This window comes from Python bivittatus, unplaced genomic scaffold (genome assembly GCF_059951505.1).
Source record: "Python bivittatus isolate LINGU-HERP-01145 unplaced genomic scaffold, Pbiv_v1 ctg000480_np1212, whole genome shotgun sequence".
NCBI classification, from domain to species: domain Eukaryota; kingdom Metazoa; phylum Chordata; class Lepidosauria; order Squamata; family Pythonidae; genus Python; species Python bivittatus.
In genome coordinates, this window is record NW_028277075.1 from 30,894,418 (window position 1) to 30,913,344 (window position 18,927).

Here is an 18,927-nt window from a genome sequence, read left to right on the forward strand (position 1 = left end):
AGAGCACCTGTCCTTAAAAGATTACAAAACTCTGAACAAGGTCATTCCATGAAGCCCTATTTGCAATTGTACTGTAAAGACTCAAACTGATTGAGTGTCTCAGGTAATATGAGTCAGACATTTGATTACACATCACAGGAAGAAGACTCTGGTATGTGGAAGCCAAGAACTTACCGGAGGCTACAACGTTTTGCTCACTGGGAGTTTCCAAGGTTTGATATATTAACATCCTGACTGTCAGTATAGCATGTACTTCTGAGTTGGTGGGATGTGGGCAGCAGGATATTAGTTTGGAAAGTAGTCTCTAGGCTAACAGTCCTGGCTTGTATAGAATAGCATGAACAACATGCTTGGAATAAAACTGGACTTTGATTGAGCTGTTGTAGCAAGTACACTGGCCAAAATATGACAAAACTGGTGGTGCTGTCTTTAATAGGGAATGTTGCAAATGGTATGATTAAGGCTGGTAATCAAATCTACACCTTCTCTATCTTACTAAAAAGCATTATGTGAAAGCCTTGATTGATCAAAACCAAGATGGACAGTGGAGATAAATTTCTATGGATCCATCTAGGGATGAATATAGCATATAGAAGACTGCAATCTGGAAAGTAAAAGGAGTGAATGATAAAGAGCATGAATTAACAAATGAAATGAAAGAAAGAAAAATATATTGTTTGCCTGTGAAACTGAGAGAGACAGTTTGGTCTAGTGGTTAAGGCTCCAGGCTAGAATCCAGGAGACTGTGAGTTCTAGGCCCCTCTTAGGCAGGAAAGCCGGCTGGGTGACTTTGGGCCAATCACACTCTTTCAGCCCAACTCACCTCACAGGGTTGTTGTCATGGGGAAAATAGGAGGAGGAAGGAGTATTAGCATATTTGCCGCCTTGAGTTATTTATAAAAATAATATAGGCGGAATAAAAGAAAGAAAGAAAATAAAAAGGAGAAGGATGTTATAAATCTGAGTAAAGGTGCCCTGATCTTGTGGAATAAAGTTGATGAATATGTGCAGGGAAGTGAAGGTAAAGTAATACTTCGATTCACGAACGCTTCTGTTCACAAACAATTCAGTTTGTGAACAGCAGCATTTGCAAAATTTTGCTTCCGTTCACAAACTCCGCATCGGGTGACGAACATGACCCGCGGCCATCTTCCCTGCTCTGACACGTGGTTGTGGTTTCCTCTAGGTGAGATTGCGGTTGCAGACAGACATTTTCTGTGAAGCTTTTTGGTGTCACCTCAAGCAAGGTTAGTGTTCTCTCTCTTCATACTGTACTGTACTGTACTTTGTTTCATATTTTTGTGGTTAAAAAACAAATACATATGGTTCAGAACGGATTCACCTTATTTACATTGAACCTTATGGGGAAATTTGATTCGGTTTGCGACCAATTCGGTTTGCGACCACGTTTGTAGGGGTCAGAATGGATTAACCTTATTTACATTGAACCTTATGGGGAAATTTGATTCGGTTTGCGACCAATTCAGCTCGCGACCAGAATCGTGGAACGAATTAAGTTCGTGAACCGAGGTACCACTGTATAGGTTTAATTATGAGTGAATGGGCTAGAACGAATTTCAGAAAGTATGAACTGATGTCATCTGAGTTGTTGTGGATCTGTAGGAAAGTAGGAAATTATAGGTAGGTGATAGTTGCATATTACCTCCAGTGATGGGTGATAATGAAAGAATCTGATATGTTTTTTAAAAAAACAAAAAACCTGTGCAACATTTGAATGAATGCAATCCAGTGGGAAAAATATTGTGCTAGAAGTCTTGAATGGATGGGTGGAAATGAGATGAGAGAGTACAGAAAAAATTATTGGGCCATTTGGAGACACAAGAATGAAAGAGAATAAGTATCTACTTAGAAAAATGTCTGTTTATTCCAAATACATTGAATCATGGAATCATAGGGTTGGAAGGGACCTTGGAGGTAATAGATTTAGATCTATTCATATGTACACATGGCAAAGTAATGGACATAAATCTGAAAGCATTATTTGATAATTTATTAGGAAAGGTTGAGGTACTTATTGAAGCACAGAGGATTAAGGAAAGGTTCTAAATAAAACAGACCATTTTTTGGAAGTGTGAAGAGTGGATCTTGGGAAAAAAAGTAACATGGAAGAAACAGAAAGAAGTAAAAGAAGCTACAGTGGAAGTAGAACAACTGCAGGATGAGAAAGCATGAGTAGTGTATGAACAATTAAAAGATAGATTAATCTCCCAGTATAATGAACGGAAAGTAGACATAAGGAATGTGGAAGCAACTTGGAAGAGGGTGAAAAGAATTATATAATGCTACAGAAGTGTGTGAATTTGACTAATGGAGTATGAAAAGGATGTTTTGTGGAATGATGAAGTGAAAGAAGCTGTGGATTTTTTAAAAAAAATGCAAATAAGAGAATGATTGCTGCAGAAATGAAGATGAGAGAACGATGTACATAAATATGTAAGGAATGCTTAAGGTGCTTGATAGTAGAGATGTCTGAGTTGGGAATACATGTATACTTTTACATGCACATGATGCCATGTTACTGGCAGAGAAGCCAAATGATTTGCAGTGAAACTTAAATTGTATAATGTAGTGAGGTATATGGCTCTAAAAATTAACACATCAAAGATTAAGGTAGTTGTGTCACAGGGAAAATAGAATGAATGATTGCAGTAGTGGAGAGTAAGTGGTCTGCTACGAGGAATAAATGTTTTTAAAAAGTGAGAATGTATTTAATTTATTAGGTTGGTATCCTGCTGTTCATTCAGGAACTCAAAACAGCATACAAGGTTGTGTATAAAATGTATTTCTGCCCATTTTGTTATATGGAAGTAAGAGTTGCCAGGAGATTCATAAGTTGAATGCAGTGGGAATGGAATACTTCAAAATGGTGTGTGGTAAAACATAGAGATAGGGTGCTGGCCACTCACGCACCCCCCGCCCACCCTCCCCAAGCCTCGCCGCAGCTCCCACACACCCTCGTGCACCCCTACTCACCCTCCCTGAGCCTTGCTGCACCTCCCTCGCACATTCACATACCCCCGTGCATCCTCCCCAGCCCTTGCTGCACCTCACTCACACCATTGTGCACCACCACTTATCTGCCTGCTGGCCTGTTTGTGAGTCACCTGGGACTTGCAACTTCCTGCCGGCTTCCCCACTGCCTTGGTTGTAGGAAGCTGGCAGGAAGTTGCGTCGCCTAACGATTGTGGGATTTGTTTAATGATGGCTACTGGGACTGCAGGGATTGCTGTTGCTAAGCGACGGAAATTCCAGTCCCAGTTGCGGTTGTAAGTTGAGGACTACCTGTACACACTTTTCCATGGGAATAAAACCAGTTGTCGTTGGGCCTACTTTCAGTTAAGGATATGTAGGAGTGTGCTGCACTTAACTTTCCAGAATAGTTAAGGCCATATTAATATATAAATTTACTTGGGTATTACTTCTAAGTAGATCCATACACATTTGTTAAAAATCAAGCCAAACCAACCATGCAGAAATATAAATAGGTTGTTATTAAAGGGCTTCCTACTGACTAGTGTGAAGATCTCCATATGTATGGCCCTACCTCTGCCACAGAGGTATAAATGAAATCAGTAGGCAGCTTCCCTTTGTCATTCCCATATATCCTAAAAGTTGCTCCAAAAGATTTGCAACCCTTTTCTATGGAAGGCCTTAAGAACAGCGAGGAAGTATTTACACTCCTTTGGGTGGAAACTGCTGCTTCTTATGGAAATTGTATGCTACCTTTAGAGAGTAGTAAGTGACCCTACACACCAGTGTTTCTCAGCTGTAGGAACTCTAAGATGTATGGACTTCAACTCCTAGAATTCCCCAGCCAGCATGGGGTACCGTAGAGTTCCTACGGTTGAGAAACACTGCTATACACAATAGCAACTTACAGAGCTATAGATAAGGTGAAAGCTTTAGGATTAAGGTATCAGCAACATTTTTCCTCATTGTGAGGTTTACTAGTTTTCTAGAAAAATACTTTTATGGTCAAAGCATGATTTCGAAAAGGAATGCTGGAGATAAGAAAGTAGGAGGGAAAAAGTTAATGTTATTCTTGTATGGCTCCTAATTACTTGCTTTCCCACCCAGGAAAACAATCTGAATTCTAATAGTGTGAGTCACAGACAACGCAGCGTTAGTCACTAAATCAGCAGATCATGTCAGCAAATTTGTTTGTATTGTGGAGTATACTGGTGGGGAAAGCCAACATCTGTTTTTAAGTTTATGACTGGGTTCTAGAATAGACGCCAATAGCTTGCTTTCTACTTTACATATGGGTCAGCCCTATGTAAATATTTTTATTTATTTTATAGCCCAGAGATGGTCTAATCCCTGTGTTCTTGGAGGCCTTCTGCTCTCCAGACACTCAAGTCTGGAATTACTTGAACATTTCATGGATGGCTAGGGTGTATCAAAAGTAGATTTCCTGCCTTCTAGTTTTCATGTGATACTTTACTCCCGTGTCCTTTTAAGTCATATTTTTCTTGAGAATCTGCATCTCACAGCTTTCTCTCCCCCATTCCACCCCACTATCCTTCCCAGTTCCCCAATTCTTATCTTTCTGTTCAATTTATAGTTTTCCATCAACAGCTGAGCTATTTTTGTGTTTGTGCTGACCTTTTCAATGCCAATAATAATAATCTTCTTGGACTCTCCTTTTCCTCTTTTTTAGTAATGTTTTTTAAATTTTGATGTTTTATGTATTTATATGTATTTATGGTTTTAATGTTTTATGTGAGTCGCCAAGAGTCCCCCATTGGGGGGAGATGGGTGGGGGAGAAATTTAATAAATAAATAAAATAAATAAATCATCAACATCCCACTTATACTTCCCCTTAGCATTTGAAATGATTATGAACAATTCATTGTATGAAAACTGTTAGGTAACAAAAAACACACATAGGACAAACATTGTAATTAATTCTTAAACATATGTGTCCATACTAATTTGCATTAAAATATTATCAGTCAACCTGTACTTTACACATAAAGAGAATAAATTCCTGGACATTGCAGAAAGTAGCTGTCTCCTCCCACCCTACAGACACAAGTGAACCGCATCTGAAGTTACCCGTTCTACATACCACTTAATGCTGAAATGTGGGTTTTTTACTATCACAAGAAACTTCTCAAATGCTAAACGTGTCCCCATATGGAAGAAAACAAGTAGAAACTTGTATGGACTAAACTAAATTCAGACAGTGATGTCAGATCAGGGAAACAGACATAGCTGTAAGGTCTAATTAGTTCTCAAATTATCTATCTTTGGTTTTATAGACTCCCCACATAGTGGGAGGGAGCTTGCAGTAACAAACCACCTGTCGAGGTTGATGTCAAAAGCGGCCTGCAGTTCTGAAAATTTTCTCTTGCAAATGAAATAATTTGCAGGATGATTTACCTTGTAAATTAGGCATTTATTAAATAATTAGATGTTTTTTAGATAGAATAGAGATAAAAAATGGAAGCATATGACCTAAAATGACTTGGAATCTGGAGGGTCCTTAAAATTATTTCAAATTTCCTTAAATTCCAGGGGAAAAAAATGAGATTGTTCTTTTCTCAGCTTCAATTTTCAGAAATGTTACAACTTTCCCACCACAGCAAATATTGATATGTATATGCAGGACAGAAGACTCCAGTTTACCAATGGCATCTTTACTTCTGCAATGCTATTGAAAGTCAAATACTGTACGCAGAATATCTGCAATTTCTATTGAAACTTGAAACACTATGGTAATGTTTCTTGGAAACTTTCTATGGATTTGTTTCACACATCATACTAAACTGTAGTATTTTAGCCAGTGTTTGTAAGCCATGATATATGGCTGAATGTCATGTCATGGACATATAGATTAGAAATACCAGCAAAAATATTCCTTACTCAGATATGAGGGCCACAGGTTGCCTTAGGACCACAGGTTATCATTCACTCTTTTTATTTTACAGACTTGTGAGAATCAAGTATATTTTGCTGTGAAGGGAAGACCTGATACAAATTTGAAGATTGTAAATCCACACCCACTACTCTGAGAATAAGATTAAAATGGGAAACTTTCTAAATAGACATATATACAGGATTGCACTACAGAATGCGTACGTTTGCCATAAAGTCATCTCTGGTATGTTTAATTCAAAATAGCACTATGACAGCATTTAATCCAATGGAGGGCTGTTCTATCTGAAGCATTAGCTCTCTTTCTCTAGCAAAAGTGTCTCCAAATTACTATTTAAAACAACCTGCATTAATAACAAAAAGAGAATAAAGCCCCCATCCCTTACCACTGCTTGTCAGAGATAACTGCTTTTTCCTCAGAGATGGGTGCAGAATCCTCATAAGGAGCTAGCAGGCCAGGTGGAGAACTTTAGTAAGCACAGACATACTCATGGACTGGAGGTTTCTCAGAACTAAATTTAGGATTTATGAATATGATTTGTGATATACTCAAAGCTCTAAAAACCAAATAAGAAATACTGTTGGCCATTAAATTTTACTTTGACCTTTTCACAGTCATTCAGAACCAAAGAGAACCATAGAAGTAGTAGAAAGACCCCTTCAGTGTAACAGATCTAAGCCCTACCTAAACAAACAGATCTTACGGTGGCAGAATGTCACTCCTACCCCCTAAATCTGAAACCAGCCTGGATCTGCAAAATCTGCATACTAGATTGATGCAGATTACATTTAAGTACAATATGATCTGATCGTGAATTCTGAGTTAAAAATGTACAAAATCTGGATCCGTTAAACAGAGGCTTCCCAATAGGGATCCCACTTTCAGGGATTGTATGCCAGCCACTTAGCTATGAATGTAGAATTATTTTTGTATTATCTCCAAACGATTTTCAACAAACGAAAGTAACCTGTTCTCTTTGTACCAATTTTCTTTTGAACAAAGGTTTTATCACTCCTAGTTTTTTCAATTTTGGAAATGCTTCACAGAGATTTAAATCTTTGGAACAGAAAATAGGAACGCAGAACAACATTTTGAAACCTTTTAAAGCAATAAGTCAGTTTGTTACAGTTGCATGATAGCCAGTGGTAGGAAAAAAATTGTATACTATTATAAGCTACTACAATTAAAAAAATTGTTGAGGTTACTATTAGAAAGAAAAAAAAATACTAATTTACCTAGAAGTCTTACCAGCTTCTGATTTTCATATACGTAAGAACAGAAAATTCTTACATAAAATAGCAAAGTATTTAAGAAAAAAGAGCAATGAAATTTAGTAAACCCTAGTTTTAGTGCATGTAAGTTAGTATTTGATAGGATATAGAAATGAAGTTTGATGCGGCAGATAAGCAAACAAGCAAGCACAAGATGTACCATCCTCCTAATAAACTTATTTAGGCAATTGAACCCAGTATTTCCTCGTACTACAAATGAGATAATTTATGGTTTACCTTGTAGAGTAGGAAAAAACCCTTTTGTTCTGTCTAAGGCACTATATACTCAAAATGTAAAAGAAAAGCCTACAAAATAAGAGGAAGGCTAATGCATTACTTCATCACTGGAACTGTAAAAACAAAAACAAAAAAACCCCAAAGGAATCATTTATTCTTGGTGCCTTGAAAGTACAAAAAGTTGTATATGAGGTAGCCCTAAAGTTACTTGTATAATGAAAACTGATTATGAACTATTTAGAGATCAGGACTTATTGGTTAAACACATGTGAACTACCATCTTCAAGAGCTAAAAGCTACTCTTCCCACTTTAGCTCTTTGCACTAGATTTCTTTTATGAATGTGAAAAGGAAGAAATGAAATCCAAGTAAATATCCAATACATTTATTGAATGCTTCAGTGCAGTCTGTGGAGGAATATTGATTTAATCCTCAGAAACTCACTGACACAACATAGTGAACCAGTTGCCAATCTGAATGTATAAGATGTGAAAATACTAAGAAGAGTCATCAAAGTAGGCTTGGATTATTATGAGGGAAAAGGTTTAAGTATTCAGTGAGAAGCACCTTCCCATTGAGGAAATCAAGCAACACACTGTAGCAGATGGTTTCTTGTCTGTTCAAAATTTGGTCTCATTAAAAACTTGAAAGTATTTCAAGTCTGTTCCTGTGGCATTTTTAACAATGATACCTCATCAGTCATCTCTAGGTGTCTTTAGTTATTTGCATGAAAGCATAATTTCATCTATATTGTCATTCCAATGAATTTAATCTTCAGTTTTTGCTTCCATCTCCTCAGCATCATCATCTCCATCCACTTCAGCATTCTCACGCTCCAACCTTTCCAACTGCCTTGCAAGCTCAGTCTCATCAGTGTCAGTTACCACCTTGGGCTGTGAAGTGATAAAGTGATCAACATTTAGTTATTTTTCAGTGTGATCCAGCAACTGTTTAAGCAGATGTACTTTTAATTAAACATGCAACTGACTTGTCCAAATACAAAAAAAACAGCAATTATATGCAGCCAAACTCATTTGCAACTGTGATGACTGCCACTGGGAGGGGCTGCCATTGCCTATCTATGGTTTGGTATCAATATTTCATTTATTTTTATCAATGTAGATTTCATTGGCCTCTTCCCATCTCCATTAATTAGATTGTAAACTCCTTGAAAAAGGAAGAAAAAGAACTGTAAATTCTAAGCCCATAGGAGAAAATAGTCTTTATGCTTGCTATAAGAATGTACAGAAATACAAAACTATGAAGGAGATCTATTGTAACATTTATTGAGATTTGCTTGTCTAAAACAGGCAAGATGAACATTGTAAATGCACATTATTTAATAATATGATTCTGAAAGTTCTTTAGCAGAGAATCTGCAGCACGCTCTGTTGAATTAAGGAACCCAGTCCTAAATGCTATAATTATTAGAAAAAGTGAGGGACAAGGGAGGGATAGACTCTGTACTGAGCTGAATTCATTGGATTCAGGATTTTGCATTGCTGGAGAGTCAAAAGTTCAAAATGGTGTAAAAGGTAGCACCCAAATGCTCTTCATGGATTTTTCATAACAAATGCAAATGGTCTAGTCCAATGCAATCCAAGTTGGATTTGTGGTAGACTTGCTGTAATAATTCAGTGTCTGCCTAAATGGAGCCAATCATGTGTTATTTTTGCTTATTTATTAAACATATAGTTTCCAGAAACACTCTGCAAGGATATAAATTTATTTGAACCCAAAAGGTGCATTTCCCAAAACTGACTGAACAAGAACAAAAAAAATTAACTTGACTGAAGCTAAACTGTATTTCATTACTTCAATATCAGTTTAATATGATTACTTATATTTAATAATTTTCTTCTTCTACCACATAAAATTCAGAGGCAACTGTTGTAGAGTAGAGCTCTAGGAGCAGCATTCAGGGCTTAAAGGAATTGTATGAGACTATGGAGCATTAGGATACCTGCTTTTGCTCTACTAAGATGTTCAGAAATGACAATTCTAATGAACAGAAAACTCAGGATAAATTTTGGAAACTACAAGCAGTAATGTGCATGTGTGTGAAATGTTCCATGCATGGAGTAACTGGTTTTAGGTAGCCTATGACTGAACGAAAATGTGTGATTGGATGTTTTAGTCCGTATCTGGAATGAAATGGGGCTTTATAATTCCAAATCCAGGTTCCCGAATCATGGCTAATCCAGGCAGCTAAGGGTGGTGGCAGCTGAGGGGTGAAAGAGAAGGGAAGGCGCTGGGAAGATCAGGGGGTGGGGGAGGTTGATAGGATATGCCATGATGGAACATGAATGGCAGCAACAGAGGAGTGGAAGGTGCTCAGAAAATTGGCAGAGCAGGCAGAATAGTGGAATGTGCTGTGGTGGTTGCTGCTAAGAAAAGGATGCGGCAATGCATATAAGCCTTGCCCTACTCATCCCATAAAATCACTCTGGGATCTCCGGGATGTTGTTTTGTCCAAAAAAACAACAATTTTGAGTTTTGTTTCCACTGAGCTACAATCAATATGAAATAATTCAGCAGAAATTTCTTGAATGTGGTAAGTTCTTAGTTTAAAACAATTTTTTCTGTTTCCTGCACACCCGTAACTATACATTTAATTTATTCTAGTATCTTTTCGATTAAAATGTTACTTTTTGCTTCTACAACAAAATAAGAGGTATTAGCCTACCTACAGGGGAAGGGCTATAACCCATCCCCTGTAGAGCCAATTTTTTAGGTGGCAAACCTCTTTCAATGTAAATTATTCCTTGGTGTTCAGAACCCCAATTTTGATGATTATTCAATGTTAAGATTGAAAACACACTGATATAACATTCTATAGTGTAAAATGAGAATACCTGAAGGAAAGCACTTTTGGACCTGATTCCACTATACACACTTGGGTGGGGTATACAGAGAGATAGGTTGTTAAGAATTCCATCCAGTATTACCAGATTTCTACTCCTCCCCATAAACCCATTCAAAATCTATTCTGGTTTGGGGTGTTCACTTAGGGAAGAGTACTCTGATGTGCTGGAATAATTAAAATTTGAAATATAGAGACACTTACCTTTACTCAGTATCTTTCTTCTGGTTATATTTCTCCCTAAATATTGTTTTTTATATTCCTTTCCTTCTCCTTTCCCTACTATTTCTCTCCTGTTCCCTCCACCTGAAAACTTGCTTAATGGCAGTGTTCAAAAAAAGCAAGGCAACAGCAATGCTAACCAGATCAATTTGGTTTTTTCCAATTCCCTTTTTCATCCACTTAAGAAACCCTTGTGATGAGCTGTAAGGTTTTCTTGTGTCTTTCTAAATTTTTGACTTAGCATCTACACTGTGATCTATCTACACAGCCAATAAAAATGGAGTTGAGCAAGCAGGAAGTATATGAGAAACAGAGGAAACAACATTTTCCTAACTTTCTGAGCCACTTCTACACCAGTGAAAACAGAGCACATGCTTTGAAGCATAGACTTATAGAAGGAACATTTGCTAATCTAACTTTCCAAGTGGAAAAAGAAAAATTTGTAAAGTCCTTGCTCCTAGTTGGAGACTGCAAGAACCAAGGGACCCCCACGTGGCAATATTTACAGTTGCAGGTATAGCACTGAGGATCAGAGGCAAAGGGGTCTGCAAGGAGAGGGAGGGTTCAAAAAAGTCAAGATGGCAACTCAGCTTGATGTTTTCACCACCCCTCTGAGTGCCCCTGATCCCAGCCTAAGTGAACACAAAATACTTACTTCCATCTGCACATTAAAGACTCCTCTCTTCTCTTCAATTTTTTCTTTAATGACAGCCATGGCTTGGCTGAGGACAGAAAGACCTTCAGTCCTTTCAAGCGTTGTTGTGGTCATCACATATCGAGGAGGAGCTATTAGATTTATCTAAAAAAGAATGAGGTAATATTAGACTTGCTTTCACAATTTTTAACCTGCTCCACAAAGCTGCTGATAAAAGATCATGTATTATTTAAATCATGAACTAACACCAAAAAAACCCCTGGGCTTATTTCATACTGTTCTTCTTGAAGGAGCCCATTTCTAGTATTTTGGGAAAATACTACAAAATAAGCTTTTAAATTACGAGAACTCCATGATACATAGGCAATCCTCGTTATTCGCTTATTCATGAAATTCGCTTATTCATGAAAATGTATTTGTAACCCCAAAATCAGTACTCGCAGCACCTCGAGCTTATTCGTAGACATACGGAATGGCAAAATATTGGAATTGCCTGAAGTGCACAGAGGTTTCAGCATTCACTAATTCGGTATTCATGTCATTTTCACAAAACCTAACTACCATGAATAACAAGAATTGCCTGTAAATCTGTTTAACTTCTTACATAAAGGGGATGTTTTCCTATGCTTTCAAAATGCAATGTTTTATAACATAAATTGCTAAAATAATTTATCCAATTGGGCCATTTTAAAGTTGTAATTGGCTTTTTTTAAGGTCCACTATTCCCAAGACAGATCTCTCCTTTCTTCTCAATCCCATTCCTATTCATGAACAGACTAACCCTGGTACGAGGATTAAACCACAGGAGGATGTTAGAATTTTTTTGTATTCAAGATTTTCCAGAAGAACCATTTCAAAGGATGCCCACTTACTTTGATTGGCATACTCTCTGTAGAACAGCTTAGGCCAGCTCGCAGAGCTTCCTTTACTGCATCGATACCCTCATAGCCGTAACACGCCACTTCAATATCTAAAAAAGCCATAATTTTGGTATATTAAAAATGTTGTTTTAAAAAAAAACCCAAAATTAAAATCTTTAGCAATCAAATATATGTGGTTCAATAGCATTGTATTTTAAAGATAAATGCAAATGGAAAATAAAAATATTTCTAACCACCAAGAGGCCATAGGCTAGGAGACGATCCCAAGGAAAAATATGTTAAGATTTGCACTTAATCTATAATATGGTTAGGTTGGAACACAGGAAGCAGAAGACACGTTTTCTTGTCCTTGTCTGCAGCCTTTCCCCCCTTTGCAGTCCATGATTGGTATCTACTGCCAATAAAATCTATGATATCATGACAATTGACAAGGAGGTGGGCACTTCCTTATTTAGACATACTACCACCCCACTCCACCAACTAGTAACAAATGGCCAGACTCCCTTCTTTCACCTCCCCCTCTGAGTTCCCAAGTGGTTTGGTATTTGAAAAAACCCCTGTTTTTTAGTATTCATCCCTCATACCGGTAGAATGTCTTTTGGCAGAAATGCTCCACATTTTTCTAGTCACAGTGGAATATTTCTGATTAGTAAAGATAACAGAATCACAGAATTGATGCATCTTGTTAATTCGCTGGTACCCCAAATTTACAGAATTAAGTTATGGAGCAGCAGACATGTCAGGATTAGCTAACTATTTGGTGACTCAGAATCTATTGATATATTTAACTAGCATTGCTGAAGTTAAGCGTGCCCTTACATAAGAGGAAAATAAGGCTGAGGGTTTCCATATTCCTTATTAAAAGCTTTAGGGAATGATGCTTCCTTAAAACATAAATATGTATATTCAGACTTAAAACTGCTCAAATAACTTTAAACATTAACAGTCAATTAGTAATAAGCTTCACGTAATAAGAATCTATTACCCAGTATTTGTATACTCTGAGTTCAACTCTGATTCAACTGAATGGTAAATTAATTATACAGAAAGTCCAAAGTGACAATATTGTGTAAAACAGGGTAGTCTTCTCTAATTGTATATTTAGCTATTTCTTCTCTGTCTATTAATTAAGATCTGTTTCTCCTCCACTCATTAAGATCTCTATGAGCTGGGGCTAAAGTTTTAGGCAGCTGGCTCACGTCACTCCGAATTTCAACCCTCGTCCTCTTATTAGACCCTACTTGGTTTATTTCATTGCTTTGTAGTGTTCTTTTCCTTAATGTCCTTCTTCACCTTCTAAATGATTCCTCTTTCACAACATCTAATGTAATTTTTTTCATCTCTCTGCCAATGAGCCTGATTCCTTACGTTTTCAGAAACTTTCCAATCCCAGTCTATCCTGTGAAGCTAGCATCCCAGAAAACTATTTGACTTTTTCTCGCTCTATTCCTTAAGGGAATTAAATGATTGTTTGGATAACATATTCAACAAAAAAGTCTGTTTTTTGAAACATAACACTGTGAAATTCACCCCCCTAATCTATACCCACGCAAACATTCCTAGTCATCACGCTTACTGTTCAAGCTGTCAATGAGCCCAAGGTAATCACAATTTCAGGTAATAATATCTTTAGATTTACCATAAAGCAAAAAGGAGCACTCAACATGTCTTCATTGTATATCCCCTAATGGACATTTTCTTCATTCTAGTATACAGAATGTTCTTCTATAAGACTATAATAATGAACTTACCCCTAATAAACAAGATCAATTTTCTTAGCCAGTTTTTGGGACTCACCTGCTCGAATTTTGACTGCCTGTGGTGTCAAACGTCTATTGATATTGTCAATTAGCACGCGCTTTTCGTCTTCTGTCAAATCCAGTCCATCGAGGATTGTGGGGTCGCTATGTAAAAATAACAATCAAAGTAAACCTTACCAGGATTTCCTAAATTATATACAAAAAGAGACAAGAGGAGGAATTATAGAAACAATAAACTATGCAAGTATTTAAACACTTTTTCCTCCTCCTGAAAATCAGATGGTGAAAGATAGGAGTAGATTTGATAGATAGGAGTAGGCTTGCATGCTTCTGTGTCTTCACAATAACGAAAAATCTACTTCCTGAGTAACAGTGATAAGGATGCAGAAATCTGCATAAAAACAAGGAATGCACAAATCTGTCCTCCAATTTCTAAACCATAGTGAAATATTAGAAAGGCATCTTTACTTACGAGACAGCAAGTTTGAAGGCATCATATGCACCATATCCAGGCTTTTTGTACTTGTCATCAAATACCCAAGCAGTTCTCTGAAACAGGCTCTCCAGCTGTTCATCCTTTGTGTATTCTAAAACCTCAGCAACATGGCGAAGGATGCTGTAAACCTGGGTAGAAGCAGGGAAAAAGTTGCATGAGAGTGCAACATTACAAACTTTAACACAATGAATCCTAATTCAATGAAACATTACTAAAGGCTGAAAATCTCATGCAATATGCACAGAAGATGCCTTTTCTTAACATGTCAAATATTTCATCAGTGTGCCCACATTCAAACTTCCTGATCCAGATAAAACCTTCATGCCCTTGTGTCCTGCCATAGTATCTTTTTAGAATCTTTTGATATACCTGACACATCCAAAGAGGTCAGAAGCTAAGCAATTCTTCTAAAGCTGAGAAAAATGCATTAAGTATATTCTATGAATTTATTTACTAAATGGTGTACTGACTTTTGCTTCTCTTTGCAGTAGAGCATATACAGTTGTGTGAAAAAGAAAGTACACCCTCTTTGAGTTCTATGGGTTTACATATCAGGACATAATAAAAATCATCTGGTCCTTAGCAGTTCTCAAAAGTAGGTAAATACAAACTCAGACGAACAACAACACATGATATATTACACCATGTCATCATTTATTTTACAAAAAGAAAGTCAAAATGGAGAAGCCATGTGTGAAAAACTAAGTACAACTTATGATTCAATAGTTTGTAGAACCACCCTTAGCAGCAATAACGTGAAGTAATCGTTCTTTGCATGACTTTATCAGTCCCTCACATTGTTGTGGAGGAATTTTGGCCCACTCTTCTTTACAACATTGCTTCAGTTCATTGAGGTTTGCGGGCATTTGTCTACGCACAGCTCTCTTGAGGTCCCGCCACAGCATTTCAATTGGGTTGAGGTCTGGACTTTGACTGGGCCATTACAACACCTTGATTCTTTTCTTTTTCAGCCATTCTGTTGTAGATTTGCTGGTGTGCTTGGGATCATTGTCCTGTTGCGTGACCCAATGTTGGCCAAGCTTTAGCTGTCGGACAGATGGCCTCACATTTGACTCTAGAATACTTTGGTCAACAGAGGAATTCATGGTCGACTCAATGATTGCAAGGTGCCCAGGTCCTGTGGCTGCAAAACAAGCCCAAATCATCAACCCTCCACCACCATGCTTGACGGTTGGTATGAGATGTTTGTGCTGATATGATGTGTTTGGTTTTCGCCAAACATGGTGCTGTGCATTATGGCCAAACATCTCCACTTTGGTCTCATCTGTCCAAAGGATAGTGTTCCAGAAGTCTTGTGATTTGTTCAGATGCAACTTTGCAAAAGTAAGCTGTGCTGCCATGTTCTGTTTAGAGAGAAGAGGCTTTCTCCTGGCAACCCTTCCAAACAAATCATACTTGTTCAGTCTTTCTAATTGTACTGTCATGAACTTTAACATTTAACATGCTAACTGAGGCCTATAGAGTCTGAGATGTAACTCTTGGATTTTTTGCAATTTCTCTAAGCATTGCACAGTCTGACCTTGGGGTGAATTTGCTGGAACATCCACTTCTAGGAAGATTGGCAACTGTCTTGAATGTTTTCCACTTCTGAATAATCTTCCTCACTGTAGAATGATGGACTTAAAATTGTTTGGAAATGGCCTTATAACACTTCCCAGATTGATGGGCAGTAACAATTGCTTCTCTAAGATCATTGCTGGTGTCTTTACTCTTTGGCATTGTGTTAACACACACCTCAATGCTTGAGGCCAGCAGACTCCTAAAACTTTGGCTTTTATAGAGGTAGTCACACTTGCTAATGATCAATTGATCAAGGGCATTTGATTAGCAGCACCTGGCTGCTACTTAGCGTCTTTATATCTATGGAAGCAGTAAGGGTATACTTAGTTTTTCACACATGGCTTCTCCATTTTGGCTTTCTTTCTGTAAAATAAATGATGACATGGTGTAATATGTCATGTGTTGTTGTTCATTTGAGGTTGTATTTACCTACTTTTGAGAACTGCTAAGGACCAGATGATTTTTATTATGTCCTGATACATAAAACCATAGAACTCAAAGAGGGTGTACTTTCTTTTTCACACAACTGTACATGACTGTCTGAAAAAAGCCCAAGTCCCATTTCCCTGAAATTAACTCATTCATGCAGATTAAATAGGAAAAACAAAATAATGAAGATTCTGCCACTCCAGAATTGTTCACAGTATAATCAGAAAGTTCTGTGATGTAGAAATGTTTAGGTGACATGAAATCTCCATACAGAATATACTACTACATCCCTGATAACAGCCATAATACTAATTTGGTCATATTAACACATTACACTGAAAATCTGCTAATTGCCAGTCCTCATTGTGTAGCCATGAACTGAACTAGGTTTTCTGCTTTTATAGGTAATTGGAACATGAGCATACACATGCAAGAGCAGGACAATATGGTATAAAAAACTACTGTTCATAATATATACAATATACCTTCAGATGTATGGCTCTTCCTTGTATTTCTTTATATTAATGTCAGGCTGAAACTTTTAGCAGAATTATGTATTTCATTACTGAACAAAACAGGAAGACAAATATTTAATACAAGAACTTACAGTTTTTGATTTGGTGAATTTGTCTTCACACTTAATTGCCTCCTCTGGAGAAACTCTTCTTTTTGACAGGTCAATATAACCTAAATATTTCAGAACATATTAAGCAATTAACAGAAACATAAAGCCCTTCTTTCTCTCATAAAAAGCCATGTATTAAGCGCAACAGGAAAGATCTGCTCTTCCAAATTATTGCATGCTATCCCTTCAAGTATGCTGTTCTACGACTTTAATCATTTCCTCATTGAATATTTTTAAAAACCATAAATATGTTCCTATGGACCGTAAAAAGCCAATGCTGTATTTGTTACACAACTCACCTTTCTCCTTATCAACCCTTATGACAACAACACATTCATTTCTGCCAATTCGAATGAGTTTATTTATAGAACGGATTCGTCTCCTGGACAGTTCACTGAGTAAGATCATGCCCTCAATATTGTTGTATTCCAAAAGACTAACGTAGGCTCCCATTTCTGCAATGGACCGGACATTGACCATGACAACATCTTCTACTTCAGGAAATTTATGCTGGTAAAACCTACAACTTAGTCCAGGCATCCTGCAATAATAAGTTAGAAAGACAGAAGTACAAATTTGTTTTATAATCAAAACAATTAGGAATAGCTCTCACTCAAAACTTTACAGGGTGGTTACACTGATGGTGAGTGGGATCAACGGGAAGGAAGACTTGTGTCTGTGTTCTGTTTCTGACAGCAACAGTAACTAAAATCAGCAAAAGCAGATGTGATTTGAAGGCAAACGTTTTTATGAACTGCCAATAAAATGACAGCAGTATCAGCAGCCTCTCCAGCTTTCTTGCCCTCTTATCTGACAAGGCTGGTCACGAAAAGGCGACCAAAGCAGCAGCCCAAGTATTGCCCAAACCATTAAGCCACTTTCACAGACTCCAGGACGCTGTTTCCCTGCCCCAGAAGAGGCCTAACCGTACCAGGCATGCCAGTTTGAGGACCGGCGCCTAGAGGCGTCCTTCTCCTTCTCTGCACCCTGGGCCGACATTGGCACCCGTTGCAGCTACATCTCCGGCCCTGACGAGCCTTTCGGGGGGGCGCCGTGCAGGCCCTCCGCCGCCACCCGGACTGCAAGTGCGCGTCTATGACCAACAGTGCGTGAGGAAAGGCGGCGCTGCAGGGCGGGAGCCCCTTTGTGACATATCTCGAGGGGAGCCCACGGACGAGGGGCGGGTCCGAAGGGCCACGGGCCCACGGCGGAAGCCCATTCCGCGGGCACCACCGGAAAAGACGGTCTCACGGTCGCCAAATCTCCCACGGACAGCCCGAACGGCTCATGGCGGTCATTCTCGAAGAATTTTCGACATGGCGACCCCTTTCCTCCTCCGCCGCCGCCGCCGCCCAAGTGCGGGAACCCACAAAGCAAACCCCTCCCGAGGCCCTACCCCAGCCTTACCTGTCCGCTTCACAGGCCCCACTCGCAACGCCTCGGACTCGACTCTCGCCCAACCCCACGTACCCGACTCCCGCTTCGGCGTGCCCCCAGCCTCACACTGCGCAGCCACCGCCCCGCCTCTTCCTGTTGGGAGGCAACAGGAAGCACTTCGGGACACTTCGGCCAATCAAGCTGACGGGCGCCCACAGAGATAGGAAACCGGAAGTGGAGGGGGAAGTTATGGAATTCCGGTCTAGTTTATAATCCTGGGCTTCCCCGTACTAGCCAATCTTTTTCAAGACCGGCCAAAGTCAGTCACTGCTCTCCGAAGGTGATCCACATGACAAACGTTCGTGACCCTTGAGACTAAAATTTGGGTTTCCACCTAAAAAAACAAGCTCAATATTTTGGTATTAATCTACGCTGGGCAATTTTAATGCAAACATTTCAAAAGTTACAGACTGCAGCTTCCCCCAAATTCCAACTCTGCTTGATCCACAATTACTTTTAATTCTGTCGCATGATAGGAAAAAAAAAGGTTCTAAAGAAGCGTCTTCTATCCAGCCACTCAGAACTTTCACGCAAGATAAGATACAGCGGAGAAGGAGTAGGAGCTCTA

General features: G+C 38.5%; 1 protein-coding gene and 1 long non-coding RNA gene across 2 annotated transcripts; one reads left to right on the forward strand and one right to left on the reverse strand.

The window, feature by feature from the left end:
• The first annotated feature begins 22 nt into the window (after positions 1-22).
• On the forward strand, positions 23-7,391 carry LOC148214944 (uncharacterized). The gene is made up of 3 exons (XR_015797018.1): positions 23-212; positions 1,187-1,247; positions 5,956-7,391. It is a non-coding gene; the product is annotated as an uncharacterized LOC148214944 (long non-coding RNA).
• A 388-nt stretch (positions 7,392-7,779) lies between these two features.
• EIF2S1 (eukaryotic translation initiation factor 2 subunit alpha) lies at positions 7,780-18,470 on the reverse strand. Its single transcript, XM_007424496.4, has 8 exons — positions 18,330-18,470; positions 17,222-17,463; positions 16,905-16,984; positions 14,264-14,415; positions 13,829-13,935; positions 12,023-12,120; positions 11,151-11,294; positions 7,780-8,303 (listed from the first exon to the last, which is right to left on the reverse strand). Exons 2-8 carry the CDS (start codon positions 17,460-17,462, stop codon positions 8,178-8,180), a joined length of 948 nt encoding a protein of 315 aa, XP_007424558.1. The 5' UTR covers position 17,463; positions 18,330-18,470; the 3' UTR covers positions 7,780-8,177.
• Positions 18,471-18,927: the final 457 nt, after the last annotated feature.